The sequence below is a fragment of the Mustela nivalis genome, assembly GCF_964662115.1.
Source record: "Mustela nivalis genome assembly, chromosome: 6".
NCBI lineage: Eukaryota > Metazoa > Chordata > Mammalia > Carnivora > Mustelidae > Mustela > Mustela nivalis.
The window spans coordinates 11,686,933-11,702,759 of record NC_139025.1 but is presented as its reverse complement, the minus strand read 5'-3'; the positions used below and the strand labels follow the sequence as shown (position 1 = coordinate 11,702,759).

The 15,827-nt window shown below is 57.8% G+C and overlaps 1 protein-coding gene across 2 annotated transcripts in view; it reads right to left on the bottom strand.

Moving 5' to 3' along the window:
- The window catches only part of ITPK1 (inositol-tetrakisphosphate 1-kinase), a 167,806-nt gene extending 156,526 nt beyond the window's left edge, over nt 1–11,280 (bottom strand). For both annotated transcript variants that reach the window (XM_082733333.1, XM_082733335.1), the window contains exons 1-2: nt 11,123–11,280; nt 10,443–10,673 (exon numbers count right to left, since the gene is read on the bottom strand). In XM_082733333.1, the coding sequence (XP_082589459.1) occupies nt 10,443–10,537 (95 nt within the window). In that variant the 5' untranslated portion in view covers nt 10,538–10,673; nt 11,123–11,280. The remainder of the gene's footprint in view (nt 1–10,442; nt 10,674–11,122) is intronic.
- Between the last annotated feature and the right edge of the window lie 4,547 nt (nt 11,281–15,827).

Sequence of the window (15,827 nt, the reverse complement as noted above, 5' to 3'; positions counted from 1 at the left end):
TTAAAAAAAAAAAAAAAAAAAGAATAGAACAGTAAAGAAAATAAACTTCAGTGTCAGCAAGGCCAAGTGCAAATCTAAGCTGGCCCTCCTATTCGCTCTACATCGCAGGGCTACATCTTCTTTCCAGGCCTTCATTTCCCTATCTACAAGATGGGTGCGGTGTAGGGGCGTCTGGGCGGCTCAGCCAATTAAGGATCTGTCTTTGGCTCAAGTCATGATCTCGGGGTCCTGGGATAGAGCCCCGCATCGGGCTCCCTGCTCAGAAGGTGTCTGCTTCTCCCTCTCCCTCTACCTGCCTCCCCGCTACTCATGCGCGAGAGCACTCGCGCTCGCTCGCTCTCTCTCTCTGGGTCAAATAAATAAATAAAATCTTGAAGAAAAAAAAAAAAAGGATGGGTGAGGTGCAAAGGGAAAATCCATCCAAAGTGAAACCAACGGGGCGGGGGGCTGGGGGCCAGGCCTGGCTGGCTCAGGCGGTAGAGCACAGGACTCTCGATCTCAGGGTCGTTGAGTTTAAGCCCCATGCTGGGTGCAGAGATTACTACTCAAAAAAATAAATAGAGTAAAAAATTTTTCAAATAAAAAATAAGAGCTCAGAGAGAAACCAACAGTCCCACAGCACTGAACATTCCTCACGAAGACACCCTGGATCCTGAGAGGGCGGGAGCCGGTCCTTCCAGGATGGGCACCTGGGACTCACACACACCCCCCCCATGCTGACGTGCTCCTTCTCTCCTCTCCTAGGGTCCTCACAGGGCCCCGGGAGAAGAGAAGAGAACCCCACGCAAGCTGCACCCCTGTACCTCCCTCCCCTCTTAGGGGCACAGCCCAGCAAATGTTCCCTAGGAGAACTGGGGCTGTCCCAGGGGCCAGAGTGGACTCCGCAGGGCTCTATGGGTCCCTACGACCCAGGGCTGGCCAGCATGCAGTAGGCACTCATTAAATACTGTCCTGCGGCTCCTGAGGGAATGAGCTGTTTAAACAGAAGACGGCTGGGCCCGCTGCAGACTCGGAGGCTGGGGGGCGGCCCGTATGCTTCCTTGCCTCCACGCCCTCGCCGTCCACCGCTGGATGCAAATAGGGCGGAGGGCAGAAATGAAAGCCGAACACCTCGGCGCCACCGATCACCCCCCCCCCAGCCCTCTCAGGAAGCAGCGAACAGGGAGGCGGGAGGTGTGTCCTGGTCACTGACCCTGCAGGACCCCCACACCAGAAAAGGATCAGGAGGGGAGGCTGTGGGGGCTGCCTGTCTGCCCCAGGCTGGGGGCTCCCGGAGATTCGTCAGAGGCCCCAGGCCCCAGGCTGGACAGGCAGGAGGGCCGGGGCAGCAGCCTCCTGGGGAGAAGGGGGAATGCCATCCTCCACGACGCACCTGACGCACCTGCCGTGCTCACTAGCCCGACAGGTGGTTGCGTCAGGCTCACCTGACAGCAGAGCGGAGGCTCGGGGAGGCCTGTCCAGTTACCTCCGGCCAGCTGGGCAAGTCTTGCTCTCCATGTCTACCATCGTCCACACCACCCACCACCCCTCTGGGCCCAGTACCTGTCCACAGGGAATGCTCAGAAAAAAACACCCTGGTTTGCCTCCGAGATGGTTATCAACCCAGCAGTACCTGGATGCGACTTTCACACTGGGGGCCAAGGCCCCCTGACAGGGCAGCCACGGCCCGCGCTGTTGCAGGAGTCAACTGGCCGCCAGCATCAACCTCAGCTCTGCCACTTGCAGCTGGGGGACCTGGCAGGTCACGGCGCCCCTCCCTAGGCCACAGCATTCCCATCTGGCATGGGGAGACACGCCCCCACCTGGGACGGCCGACTCCCCATCGGCAATAGTGCCTGAGCCACGGCAGGTTCTCGCTCCGCACTGGCGTGACCCACCAGTTTGGGGATTGGGGGGAAGGAGGGGCCGTCACGACAGCCTCCCAAAACGTGGAGGGTTGTATGGATGAGCCCCAGGTCCCAGCTTCATGGCTTGGGAGCCAAAGGCGTGCAGACCTCTGACTCGACCCCAACAGGCGTGCAAAGCAAAAGGCAAAGTGGGGACCCGCGGGCCAGGCCGCCACCCCCATCCCAGCCCTGGCCTGACAACCCCTGTGATACCCCCAGGACTGTCTCCTGTGCAAGAGCTCGTTCCCGTCCAGCCTCAGAACCCAACTGTCAGTAATTCCACTGCAAGCCAGCAGCCAGAGGGAAGCAAGGTTTAGAAGAGGAGAGAGGATTGCCCAAAAGGTAGCCAAGCGCTTGCTGAGCTCCCAGGACAGACAGGCCTGGAAACCTAATCGGATGCCCTCCTGGAGAGGCCTTGTCCTCAAGGGACCCCTTCTTACCTGTTTAACTCAGCATTAGACACGCCTGACAGCTTTGGGGGAGACCCTAGTAACACACTCGGTGAAAGGCCCGTTGGGGTTTCCCAGCAGAATCACCAGGGCACTGCTGCAGACAGAAGACTCCCAGACCCGTGCCCCGGAGACTGTGAAAGGGGACGGGTGGGCTGAGGGATGTGTAGTTTCCACCAGTGCCCCAGGTGATTCTTTTATTGGGCACTGAGCAAACACTGGCCTAGAGAAAGGTCAATGTGTGTTAAAGACAGCTAGCTGCCCTCACCTCCCTCCCCCATCCCAAGACCCCACCTTGAGGCCTCACTTGAGCTTTGAGAAAGGGCAAAGGTCAGCTGCCCTAGGGCTTACCCATCAGGGCTGTGGGATCCCCACCCTCCCCTCCCTTCCCTCACCCACAGGGCTCACCGCAGCTCCTTCCTGAACACAAAGGCTGGACCTGGCTGGACCAGGGGGGAAGCACGTAGCCTCAGGCCTCGGCTCCTAGGGACCTCAGAGCCTGGTTGCAGCCTCAAGTGGGAAAAAGGTCCCAGGGCCACCCACCCGGCCCCCCATCACACTGCCAGTGAACAAGGATACCAAGGACACTCTACTGCCTTCTTGGACCCCCTGTATGAAGTAGAAACCAGCTGCCCACGGTCCACACGGGACCCAGGGCTCTGAAAAAGGCAGCCGGGGGCACATGGCCTCTCAGCAGCAGACAACACCCACCCCGGAGCTCTCTCAGCTCCCAGAAGAAACCGCTCTCAGACTCTTTGGTTAAACATTACCCCCAGAGAGGCCTCCTCTGACCACAGGGTGCTAAAGTGGCTGCAGCTATCCCTGTCGCAGCTCTCCCATTCACAGGCAGCCCGGCACTAACGACACTGTGCTGCATGGAAGTGCATCTGTGCATCTGTGCACTGACTTCACCATCTCCCCTGCCTGAGGACAGGGACCAGCACGCAGCAAGGGGTGGCTGGGGCTGGGGCTGGCAGGGGGCCTGCTCAGGATATGCTAAATGGAAAGAAAGAATGAAGGAATGAAGCTCCTCCCTGGCATGGAAAAGGCTTCCAACACCCACCACTCAGTTCCTTCCTTCTCTAAGAGGTACTCTTCTCGGCTCCTACAATGTGTCCCGTCGGAGGCCCTGGGTTTCGGAAGCAGACACAACCGCAGGTCTCCGCTCTACAGAACGGCTCTCAAACGAGAAAGAACCCACTCTTCCGAGAGAGAGAGAGAGAGAGAGAGAGAGAGAGAGAGAGATCACACACAGGCCCCTCTCAGAAGCTGTGCTGGGGAGGGACCTCGCCTGACTGTGTGTCCAGATTCTCCCTCTGGGGGCAGCCGATGGCTTAGCAGTGGGCTCTGCCAGCGGGCCTGTCCCACATGGTGGGATGGCTTCCGGCCACCCAGGGCATGCCGGGGACATCCTCATAGGAGCGATCCTCAAGTCCCCACACACAGCGACAGAGCCAGCCTCTGAGCCCCAGAAGCGGGGTGGGGGGAGGGCACGACCGGGAGCTGTCACAGTCTGCGCCTGGCACCACGAAGGGCTACAGAAACCAGCCCGGGAGGCCCAGCTGGGGAAGTGCAGGCCGCAGGGCAGCCGGTCGCTGAGGGAGGCCTGCAGCAGGCAAGACAAAGCCCCGGGGCTGGATTCAAACAGCCCAAGGGTAATGGCCGGGCTGCTCCCCAAGGCACCTCCAGAGGCAGGGCTGTTACAAAAGGGACTTTGGCGGGGCGGTGGGGAGGGCATACTGGCCTTGGAGCCACAGCTCATGATGTGACCTTGGACAAGCCACCCCACCCTGCCAGGCCTGGGTCTCCCTCTTGGGAGTCTGTAGAGCGGCTCCTGAGTGATGATCTGCTTTCTGCGGTAAATCTTACTTTTTAAAAAGGAGGTACCAGAACATTCCCACAAAGAGCTAGCTTACCAGCTGAATTCACAACATGAGTGGGAACAGAAACCCTATTTACTTGCAACTGTTTAGGCAGTGCCCTCGTGAGGCACTTCACTTCAGCATTTACCCAGTGCCCGGAGCCTGCCAACCCACGCTGGGGACACGACCAGCGGTGCCCCAAGCCTGCCAACCCACGCGGGGACACACAGCGGAGGCACGATGGCCTCAGGGTGAGGAATGGAGGGGCCCAGCCTGGAGGCCCAGGGAGCCCAGCTCTGCCCCGAAGCCCGAGGCCCCACAACGTCAATCAGTCTCAATCAGTCTCAACAGCAAAGGAGAAATGCAAATTTACGGTCCCATGCCACCCGTGCATGTGGCCAAGATCCCAACCGTCCGCCGCGGGGGCTGCACTGGGGGGGGGGGGGGGGTGTAACAGGCTCTCCCCTTCGCTGTCACTTGGTAGCGGGCCCCCTCTTTGCCAGCAGCTTCAGAAAGCCCCAGAAAAAGTAAACTGCCTATGCCCTTTGACCCAACACTCCCTCATCGAGCCACGGACACCCACATGGCTGTCCCCCTGACTCTACCGGCGGAGGCCCCTCGGCAGGGGAGAGACATGGTCTGTCGTGAGGACAGCTGGACCACTCGGCCAGTGAAGAAACGAGGCAAGTGATACGGATCTGCCCCCGATGAAGCAGAGATGTGCTATTTCTCTAAGACACGGGGTTCCGTGAAATGAGCCTCGGCTAGAACACGCGTGTGTCCATCCACACAGCACACCTGGAGAGAGGGGCTGCCGGTGGCAGGGGTCCCCGAGGGACGGGAGCTCAGGAACAAGAAGGAAACGGACTTTGCAGCACGTACTTGCAGTCCTCTGCTATTTTTGTATCATATGCATGGGGTAATCATTCACAAAGATAAAGGAAACAATAGAAGTTACTAAAAATCGTAACACAATTGCTCCTTTAGACTCAGCATTTTCAGGAAACCCAGCACAAACTCCTCTGGAATGTGCAAACTTTGGAAAAGAAAAGGAAGGACCGTTGTGCTCCTGCGTTAAACAGGCAAGGGCAGCAGCCCTGCCTCCCGGCCCCTGTGAAAGGAGAACCGTCCCTGCACCTCAGCCGGGTCTGCCGTCCCCACAAACCCCACACCCAGCAGGGTGATCGGGCAGCAACCATAGAGGGACTCGGGGTCTCTCACAAACGGCCCAGACCGAGAACACCAAACCTACAAGTGCCAAAGATCCCGGAGTGGGGAGGCACGTGGGGGCTGAGGCGCGCTGACCCACTCACGGCCAGCCCAGCGCGCCGGGAGGACTAAGCACCGTGGACAGAGGCGCAGGCCCTCACCCTCCCTGGCCCTGCGTCCTGACTCCTCTCCTGCACACGACCCTGAGCTTTGTAACTGCGAACATCCTCACTTTGCCTAGGGGAAACTGAGGCACGGAGGGCCCAGTGTCACGTGGGTGGTCTGTTGTGGAATCAGGCTGGGGACCCACAGACGGCACTGTCCCGATGGACAGCTTCTCCCACAGGAAGTCCGGCTTCCCCCCTTGGAGGCAGGGAGAAAGCGTTTCTTGGCAAGACTGAGCTAGGCACTGGGGCAAAGGTCACACAGTCAGTCCCTCCTCCCACCCCTACACCCCCAAAATGGGGCACACCCAGACATTAAGACAGAGCAATACCGACCCCCAGACCAGCATCACTTCACCCCAGCAATGGGTTCCTTCCCCTCCCTAAGAATCTCCTGGAAGAATTCCGAGCCCAGAACGCTAAGCCATCCCAGCAGAAAGGGACCGTCAAGACACCCCCTTTTAAAGGAAGGAACGTAGGGGGAGGAGAAGGAAGGGCCTGATGGTACCCAAGCCCTTCCTGGCAGGCTTCCCAGGCCAGGTCACTGTGAACACCACACTCCCAGCTCCATGCGGGCAAGGGGCTCCACCCTGTAGCCCCGGGACCTGCTGCCTCTCAGGCCAAGCCTAAGCCTCAAAGGACGCTGGGCCCAGTTCCTTCTGAAGGAACTGGTGGGAAAGGCTGCGACAAGGTGGTCTGAGACTGCTCCCAAAACCCATTTCCTGCAGGCCTCGTCAGTCCTGCTGGCCTCCAAGGTTCTCTTGTTAGAGAGGTAGCTCGAGGTAGCCCCAGGCTAACCTGGGCAGAGAAGAGACATAACAAGGAAGCCATGTCATCCAGGGAAGAGGCCTCGGGACCAGGCCTCGGGACCAGGCCCCCGGGACGCTGCCGGGCTGGCTGTGCGGTCTCTTCCCCACCCTCCCCAGGCCTCAGCATCCCCACCCCTCGGCCCCGGGCCACTGGGGGCACCAACTGAGACCAAGTACCTGGAAGGGTCGCAAGACAAAGGCAGCAGACCTAACAGTAAAGACGGACAGAGGGCCACCCCCATCTCATACCAAGATGCTTCCGGAAGCCCGGGAAGCCCCGTGACTCTCCACCGCCTCCCCCAGCACAGGTTCAGCCGCAGGACAGAAAAGGGTGAGAAGCCAAAGACATGGAGAAGGAACACGGACGACATTGACAGAGGGAACACAGGGGTGCGGGCCAGCCAGCATCTCCACGCAAGACCCTGTAGATAACTTTAAAAAAATTAAAAATTAAAAACCTCCCCCACATTTCCAACTACCAACTTGTTTTCTCTGACTCCCCCAGGAAGTCCCCCCTGGGCATCCTGAAAAAGGCACAAGGAGAGGACGGGAGGGAAGCGCGAGGCTGCTCCGGCATTAGCAGCAGGGCGGGGAGGATGGTGGAAGGAGAGAGAACACAACCAAAGCCTCATCCACAGCCCTGTCCCCGAGGGGGGACAACACCGAGAGGGATGACAGGAACAAACAGTGCCACGAAAAACGAGCTGAGTCAAAGGCCCATCTGCTGACTAGTCAGAAAGGGCCATCCCATCAAGGTGCCCCAGGGGTGTGAAGGGTGGGCCCTTATGCCTACCAGACATACATCCTGGCAGGCCCAGGTGCCAACCCCCTACAGCCGCCAAAAACATGCAATGTCCTCTGGCAGAACAAGGCATTACATACTTGCTAAGGGCACGACTCAGCTTTGAAAGGAAAAGTGTCTCCAGGGGGCACCTGGGTGGCTCAGTCAGTTGAACATCCGCCTTTGGCCTGGGTCCTGATCCCAGGGTCCTGAGACTGAGCCCCCTGTAGCGCTCCCTGCTCAGCGGCAAGCCTGCTTCTCCCCCTCCCTCTGCCCCTCCCCGCCTCTCATGTTTGCACTCTCTCTCTTCCATGCTCGCTCCTGCTCGATCGCAAATAAATAAATAAAAATCCTTTAAATTTTTTTTTTAAAAAGAGGGGGGCCTGGGTGGCTCAGTGGGTTGGTCCTCTGCCTTTGAGTCAGGTCAGGATCTCGGGGTCCTGGGATCAAGCCCCGCATCAGGCTCTCTGCTCAGTGGGGAGCCTGCTTCCCCCTCCCTCTCTGTCTGCCTCTCTGCCTACTTGTGATCTCTCTGTCAGATAAATAAAGAAAATCTTTAAAAAAAAAAAAAAACTTTCAAAAAATCTTAAGAAAAAGAAAAATTTTAAAAGGAAAAAAGAAAGAAAAGTGTCTCCAGGACAACAGGGCAGCAGCTGGAGCCCTGTGAAGGTAAGAGGGTGCCCAAGTAGAAAGGGCTTTCTGTGGGGTCTCCAGGTCCTCAGGCTGGGCCGGTTCTAGAAGTTCAACAAAAGGAAGAGAAGTTTGGAATTTGCCCCTCTCATGCCTGTCTCCCCATCTGGACAACAAAGGAGCTGGATGACATGATCCCCAACATCCCTTCCTGTTCTAAGAGTTTTACAAGGCCTGACATTCAACTAAACAACCCATCTGGTCCGCTCAGGCCCTCCTCTCTGGCGCGGACTGCCCTAAACATTCAAGCAGAGCTTCAAATCATTTTCAAACATTTCTGGACTTTCTCATCATGAGAAAGTCATGGGCAATTCATCATCCATCAAAACAGGAGCGTTGCACTCCCAGGTTGTGAAGGTCAAAAAAAGGACAATGTCTCCTCTTGGGCCACTAAAAATCACACCAGCATTCATACCAAACACAACAGCAGCAAAGGGCTCTGATCAACCTAAAGGGAGCTTCCTGCACCCGGTCTAGAAATGTGGCCACCAGGGGGCGCCTCCCAGAAAGTAATAAAAGAAGGAAAAGTCTTTCTTGGGTGTTTTCTTTTCCTTCTTAAGCTTAAGTGATAAATATCTAGAGCTGCTCTAATGAAAACCCAAGCGGGGCTTCTTGAGGTTCTAGAATGGCCTAGATGCTTTCTGTCTTCTCTCTGAAGCCAATATTCTGGCCAGTAGTAGGCATCCAGACTCCGAGGGCCACAACCTTCTCCGAGAAATTAACCCTCCACGCTGGATTTCCCCCAGAATGGTTGACTTCAGGGCTTGCCTTGCACGCCCCTCCGGCAGCACTTAAAGGCCGGGGGAGTCCGAGTGGAGGGAGAGGCCATCTGCAAGTCCAGCCGCAAGACCCAGCCCCGAGTCTGGGCTGGAAGTGTTTTGCAAGAGGCTCCTAATTAACGAGCAAAACATACCAGCCAGATGACAAGCCTCGTGCTCTAGCTGCAGACACAGGATGACACAAATACAGACAGACCTCCAGAGAAAAGGGTGCAAGGTATTAGCTGGGATTTCCCAAGACTCAGATGACTGCAGGAGGAGCTCGGGGACCTCACACCAGCATGGGGCTTCAAAGATATGTCAAAGGGACTTCTCCACGTCTCCTATGTCTCGGGGACTTTTTCCATAAGTCTGTGTGTGTGTGTGTGTCTGTGGTGCCATGTTCAAGCGTTCTTTTTTAATGTTCCGAAGTCCTAGGACCCATTTCAAAGTTCTAGCTCCAAGTTCCTCCTGATTTCCTGATTTCCTCCTGAATTCCCGGGCTGCTTGGCATGCCCCACCACCCATGAAAAGCTTGCTTTCTCCTGAGGAAGCCAGCCTGAGAAATGGCAGCCAAACTCCATCCCCAGGCCAAAGGATGGAGAGCCAGGAGCTGTTTCATAGGAGCTGTGCCCAGGGCAAAGGAGCAACAGGCCCTAGGGACGGGCAGGAGGGTCACGGAGGTGCCACAGGCTGGCAAGTGACCGGCTCAAACCTGCCACTTGCTCTGCAGACCAGGAGATAAGGAAACCCAATTGTTCGATTCTGCGACACATCTGGGGACCCAACGGGGGGGGGGGGGGGGCAAAAGTGCAAATAGAACACACTTTCAACAATCAAATCCACCAAGAGGAGACACTGCAAAACAAAAGGATCCCACCTACACTTTGCAAAAGGGTTGGGGAGCCAGAGTCTCTTGGGATTTACCTAACAGCTTCCCAGCGGTAAAGCCACGGCTGTAGAGCAAGGTGAGGTGTACCTGACCCAAGACTGGAAGCTTCTGTAATAGACTAGAAATGTGATCTTCTTAAAACACCATGAATCCCCACCATTGATCACCAGCATGGGGGACAGGGGGGGAGAGGGGGCGTCAGACAGAGGAAGGCCATTCTACATCACATACATTTATCCCACCTCCTCTGCACCAGCCACTCCCTAGCTCTAGGACCCCAGGCGGACAGGCGAGACGGGGGACCCCACCTTTCTGCAGATCAGCAGTTCTCAGACACGTGGCCCAGAGTCACCACCCTGGTCAATTCTCAGGGCCGGTGCGAGGCTCTAATGAGACAGCAAATCACCACATACATGCCAAGTATTGCTACTCGCCGCACACAGGCTCAACCCGGTGACATGCAATGACAGCGTCGAGGGCTGCACACGCGGGGCACACAGTAGGTGATCCGCAAATGTACAAACAGCGGTGCCCTTCTCCACGAAAGGAACGAAGGAAGAAAAACACTCCGATCCAAAAGTAACCTCCAGCCACAGGCAGACAGCGTGGACTCCCGATTGCCCATATCCCTCTGCCACCTTTAGAGGCGCCGCCGACGCGCTCTGGGCAGCTGGGGTTTTCCCCCCCGGGGGGGGGGGGGGCTGGTCACCGGGCACCTGAGAGCCCGGGTCCCGGCCACACCGCCCATCCTGGCCGCCGCTTCCCTCGAGCACAGCCGGCAGCCACCACAGCCACCTGGCCGCTCGGACTCAGTATCCCCGCGCACCGCTCCTTCCCGAGCGCTCCAGCTTCCCGAAACAGCCGCTGAGGCTGAGCCGGGCTCGGGTCGGGGGTCCCCGGGCGCCGGGGGTCCCCGGGCGCTCGAGCCCCGTCCCTCCTTACCTGCACAGCTCGGCGAAGGCCTGGAAATTCAGCTTCTTGATTTTCTTCTCGCTCAGCCAGTAGCCAACTCTCTTCCCTTTCAGAAAGGTCTGCATCTTCCTCCTCGGGCGGGGAGCTCGGGTCCGGAGGAAATCGCCCACAGGCCGAGTGTGGCGGCCCGGCGCGCGCCGCGAGCGTGCGGGCACCTCCTCCGGCGGCGGGGACGCGGAACGGGGCTCGGGGCGCGCAGTCCTGCCGGGAGGGGCGGGCCGGGGCGGGCGCCCGGGCGGAGGGAGCGGCGCTCAGCGCGGCGTGCCACTGGCTGCCGCCGCCGCCGCCCACGCCCCCGCCGCCCGCGGGGCTCGCCGGCGCGCCAGATCGCCAGCGCCCGGCCGGGGCCGCAGCGGGCCCCCGGAGCCCAGGGACCCCCCGGGCCGCACGCCCCCCGGCGGCCGCGGCGGCGCGGGCCCGGCCCCCACCCCCACCCCCCCGCGCCCCTCGAGGCTCCTCCTCCCCGCCCTCCCGCCCGCGCCCGCGGGCCCCGACCCCGAGCCCCGGGCGGCGCGATCCGCTGCCGCGAGCCGGGCGCGTGCCCTTCCCGGCGCGCTCGGACCCCGGCGGGGCGCACGCGGCCGCCCGCGTCCTACCCCCACCCCCACCCCCCCGGCCCGGCCCGGCCCGGCGCGGCCCGCCATCCTCACCCGCCTCCGCCGCCGCCTCCTCCTAGTTCTCGTCCCCGCGCGCAGCCCGTCCACCCGCCGAACCCGGCCCCGCCGCCCTCGCCGCCGCCGCCGCCGCGCTGACCCGGCCGGCCGGCCCGCTGGACCCCGCCGGGGCGGAGGAAGCGCCGCAGCTCCGGCCGCTAGGGGGCAGCGTCGCTCGCCGCCTCTTAAAGGCGCCGCGCTCTCCCGGCCTGGCTGTTTGCGGCGTGTTTGCGTCCGGGCTCAGGCCGGTGAGCTTCGGGACGAAGGGCGCGGGACTGGGTGTAGGGCGGCCATTGCCCAGGGGTCGTTGCTTGTTAAAGGGGCAACAGGCGTCATGCCGTGGGCGTTTTCTGCCTGACCCGTGGGAGTTTCTTAAATCAAAAGCACCTCTGTACCCCCAGCAGTGTTCAACGCCCCCCCCACCCTGAGTAATTCTGTAGAATTGCTGTTGCGGGGTGGGCGGATACGGACCTTCAATGAGGTCATCTCATTGAGGAGACAGACCCCTGCCCAGGGCGGCGGAGGGGTGGGGGGAGGAGGAGGACTGCCTAGGGTGGTGACCTGAACACCCAGGGTCTTCTCAGACTTAGGAGGCTGATTGCCTCCTCGGGTCCCCTTCAACTCTGTGGGGACGGGGCGGGAGCTAGAAGCATGTAAGATGAGGCTGGAACACTTCCAGGAGACCCACTGCTTTCGGAGTGCAAGTCAGCGGTAGCCTCAGTGCCTTTAACCCTGCCTCGCCCGGCCCCGCCCGGCCCCGCCCGGCCCCGCCCTGCCCACGCCCTGTGAGGCAGGGGAGCTTCCAGCCTTCTTGAGGCCTTAAAAGAGCTTCGGGTTTGGGGGGAGAAGACCTCTCAGGCTCAGGAAGGAAAAATAATTGGGGGGGGGGGCGAGGCTCAAAGTTTCAGGGGGAGACATTTCAGCTGGCCTGGGAAAATAAGGAAGATTTTGGTAGGCCTGAGAAGGGAGAATAGCTAAAACCGAGGTAGAGAGAAAGAACCAAGTTGTTAGGAATGACACCCTCCTTGACCAAACCTGAGCTCATGCTTTTAAGGCCCAGACCTAGGGGCCTGTCTTCTTCCCCTAATTACAACCTCCCCAACCCCTCTTCCTGCTGGTCTTCCAAGTTGCAACTAGGAGAGGCTCGTCTGCACTGGGACTTGGGGAGTGATCACACGTGACCACTTCCTGCACCTCTGACCTCGATGCGCACTTAACTGTGTGACCTTGCAGTCCCCGGAACCTCTCTGGGCCTCCGGTGCTCCCTCTTCGAGCAAGAGATAAGTAAGCCCTGCCTCATGAGAGCCCTTGACACTGCGAAAGTGCAGTGAGGTCTAAAACCGTGACGGTGCGGGGCGTGGGGAGATGAAGACCTGGCCTGGGGGTCCTCGTTCAGCTCCCCTCAGCTTGGACCAGTCACTGTAGCCCTCCGAGCTTCAAGGTGGGGAAAGTCATGTTTGCCTTAAGACTCCAGTGAGGATGAGAACGGGGTGACAGGCTGGTCCTCCGCAGGCCTCCAGAAATCGTGCTTGCTAGTGACTCAGCCAAGGACTCTTAACTTGAGGCCCCGTTAAGAGCCCACCCCACCCCAGGGCTTCCGGAACCCCTGCAGCCACCAGACCTTGGGTACACGAAGGCTTTTTACACACCGTAGCTCTGTGATTTGCCCCAAAAGAGCCACTAATGACTCCATCTTGCTTTCTTATTCATGAAGAAACGGGCCTAGAGAGGTAAGGGGATTCGCCAAGGTCACTAAGCAAGTACATGGGAGAATTGGGACCAACAACACAGGGCCAAGGGGCCTCCCCCCACTCCTTGGCTCACCGTCCTTCTGGAGGTAGGAGGCCTGGGGAGTGAGGGGCAGACGGGTTCTGAGAAGTGGATCACTGCTGGAGGTATAGCCAAATCCCCCCCATGCACTGGTCGGACCAGGGATCCACCCACAATTCTCTGGAGCCCTGGGTAAGTGCTGGCTTCAGTCCTCCTCTCCAGTAAGAATGGGAATTTCTCTGGTTTTTATCTCTGTGTTCAGTTCTTGGTCATCCCGTGGAAGGGTGGGATTCTGGCGCTAGAACCACCGTCCACAGCTGTCCCACTTGGACTAAAGGAGTGAACCATTTCACCTATCCCACTGCAGCCCAATGGATCGGTCTTTGGATGTGAGTTGACCCCAGGGAGGGGCATGACCGTGGGGCAAATATTTCTCAGTTTACTACTTTCTGCACCTCTTTGAGTAACCACAAAGCCTACCAACACTTCCTGCCTTGTCTGTCCCCTGTAGGCCCCTCTAGATTGTTCTCCACTCTTCAGCCATAACAGGGTTCAGAAAGCAAATCCACCATACTTGGAATAAAGCCAAAAGTCCTTAGCAAGACCACCACCTCCCAGCCTCATCTCCCACAGAACTCCCCTCACCCTGCCCCCACCATCTTAGCCTCTGGGATGCCCGCCTTCCCTAGGACCCTTACATTCGGTCCATTTTTCTGGTTTGTTCTTCCCTTTTTTCGTATGAAGTCATCCACCGGCTCTCAGCCCAGGGATCCCTACACCTTCAATGACCAGGAGACTAATCACACTTGTCTTACTTGACTCATGTTTGTCCCCCACTGTGAGCCCCTCGAGGGCAGGAAGTGTGTTTTTGTCTTCTTACCACTCTGAGTGTCTGAACACTCTAGTACGTCCTACTGGCTGAGAGGCTGGATTCGGTTTGGCTTCAGATGAAGTCAAATTGCTTCTACCAGCGGCCTGCGCAGAAGTGCTCATAAAAGTGATCAGATAGGGGCGCCTGGGTGGCTCAGTCGGTTAAGTGGCTGACTTCAGCTCAAGTCATGATCCCAGTCCTGGGATCGAACCCCGCATTGGGCTCCTCACTAGTCATCTGCTTCTCCCTCTGCCTCTCCCACGCTCCTGTGTGCATTCTCTCTTTCTCTCTCCCTCTCAGGTAAAGAAAATCATTTTTTTAAAAAGTGATCAGAGGGGGACGCCTAGGTGGCTCAGTTGGTTAAGCAGCTGCCTTCGGCTCAGGTCATGATCCCAGCGTCCTGGGATCGAGTCCCACATTGGGCTCCTTGCTCAGCAGGGAGCCTGCTTCTCCCTCTGCCTCTGCCTGCCATTCTGTCTGCCTGTGCTCGCTCTCTCCCCCCCTCTCTCTCTGATAAATAAATAAAATCTTTAAAAAAAAAAAAAGTGATCAGATATGGGGCGCCTGGGTGGCTCAGTGGGTTAAAGCCTCTGCCTTCGGCTCAGGTCATGATCCCAGGGTGCTGGGATCGAGCCCCGCATCGGGCTCTCTGCTAGGTGGGGAGTTGTGCTTCCCCCCTCTCTCTCTGCCTGTCTCTCTGCCTGCTTGTGCTCTCTCTCTCTGTGTCAAATAAACAAATAAAATCTTTAAAAAAAAGAAAAGTGATCTGATAAATGGATGTCAGGTTAGTCCCCCCAGGCGATCCCTGATCTCTCTTGAGGTAAGGGGTGAAAGCAGGAAAACTCCAGAACTCAAACTGGAACCTGGAGACATCTACATTTGCTCTGTGAGGCAGATGGACCATTAAGGGATTAAATGGTCTATTGTGCGTCTGAGGCCTGGGGCCATCTGGGAGAGGATTATTCCAGAACTGGAAGAGGAGCTGTGGTTAGAGGGAGGGCATTTGGGGAGGAAGGGCACTGCCAAGGAGTATAGAGGCTGGCCGTCTGGGAAACCCTCCTAATCCCAGTCCTTCTGGAGGAGACGCAGGTTTGGGGAAGTGAGACAATGAAATGATGGAGACTTCAGACCTAGGATACGGCTGATGGGTATTGGGCAATCTTCCTAACCTCTGTGAGTCCAGTGTTCCTGATCTGAGAACCATAGGATGGTATGTATTAGTAGGAGACTGGTTACGAAAGTCCTGGTTACTGAAGGTTGCTGGGGGTGGGGAGGTAGGGGTAGGGGTGGTGGGGTTATGGACCTTGGTGGAGGGTACGTGCTATGGTGAGTGCTGTGAAATGTGTAAGCCTGATGATTCACAGACCTGTTCCCCTGGGGCAAATAATGCATTATGTGTTAATAAAAATAATTTTTTAAAAAAGAAACAAAGTCCTGGTTATACCCAGTCTGCACTGGTTCGGCACAAGTAATTCAACACACTAGTTCAGATGCAGACAGCCTGCGGTGGCCACTTATTATCTGTGTGACTTTGGGCAAATTAATAAATCTGGCTGAGCCTCGGTCTTATAATCTATTAAATGGGACACCAAAGATAAATAATTTACAAATAAAATAAAGAGTGCCTTGGTGGCTCCGATGGTTAAGCGTTGACCCTGGACTTGGGCTCAGGATCTCAGGGTTGTGAGATCAAGCCCCCTAGCAGGCCTGGTGTTCAGCGGGGAGTCCCCTTGAGAGTCTCTCCTGCCCCTCTCCCCTCCACCGCCCGTACTCGCTTTCTCTTTCTCGCTCAGAAATAAAACCTTTAAAAATAAAATAAGTGGGAGTGACTATCAAACCTAGCTCATAAAATCATTAAGAAGCTTAAATGGTTGAGGGCACCTGGGTGGCTCCGTTGTTAAGGGTCTCCCTTGGCTCAGGTCATGATTACAGGGTCCTGGGATCGAGCCCCACATTGGGTTCCCTGCTCTGTGGGAAGCCTGCTGCTCCCTCTCCACTCCCCCTGCTGGTGTTTCCTCTCTCACTGTGTACGTCTCTCTCTCTCTCTCTCTCTCTCTCTCT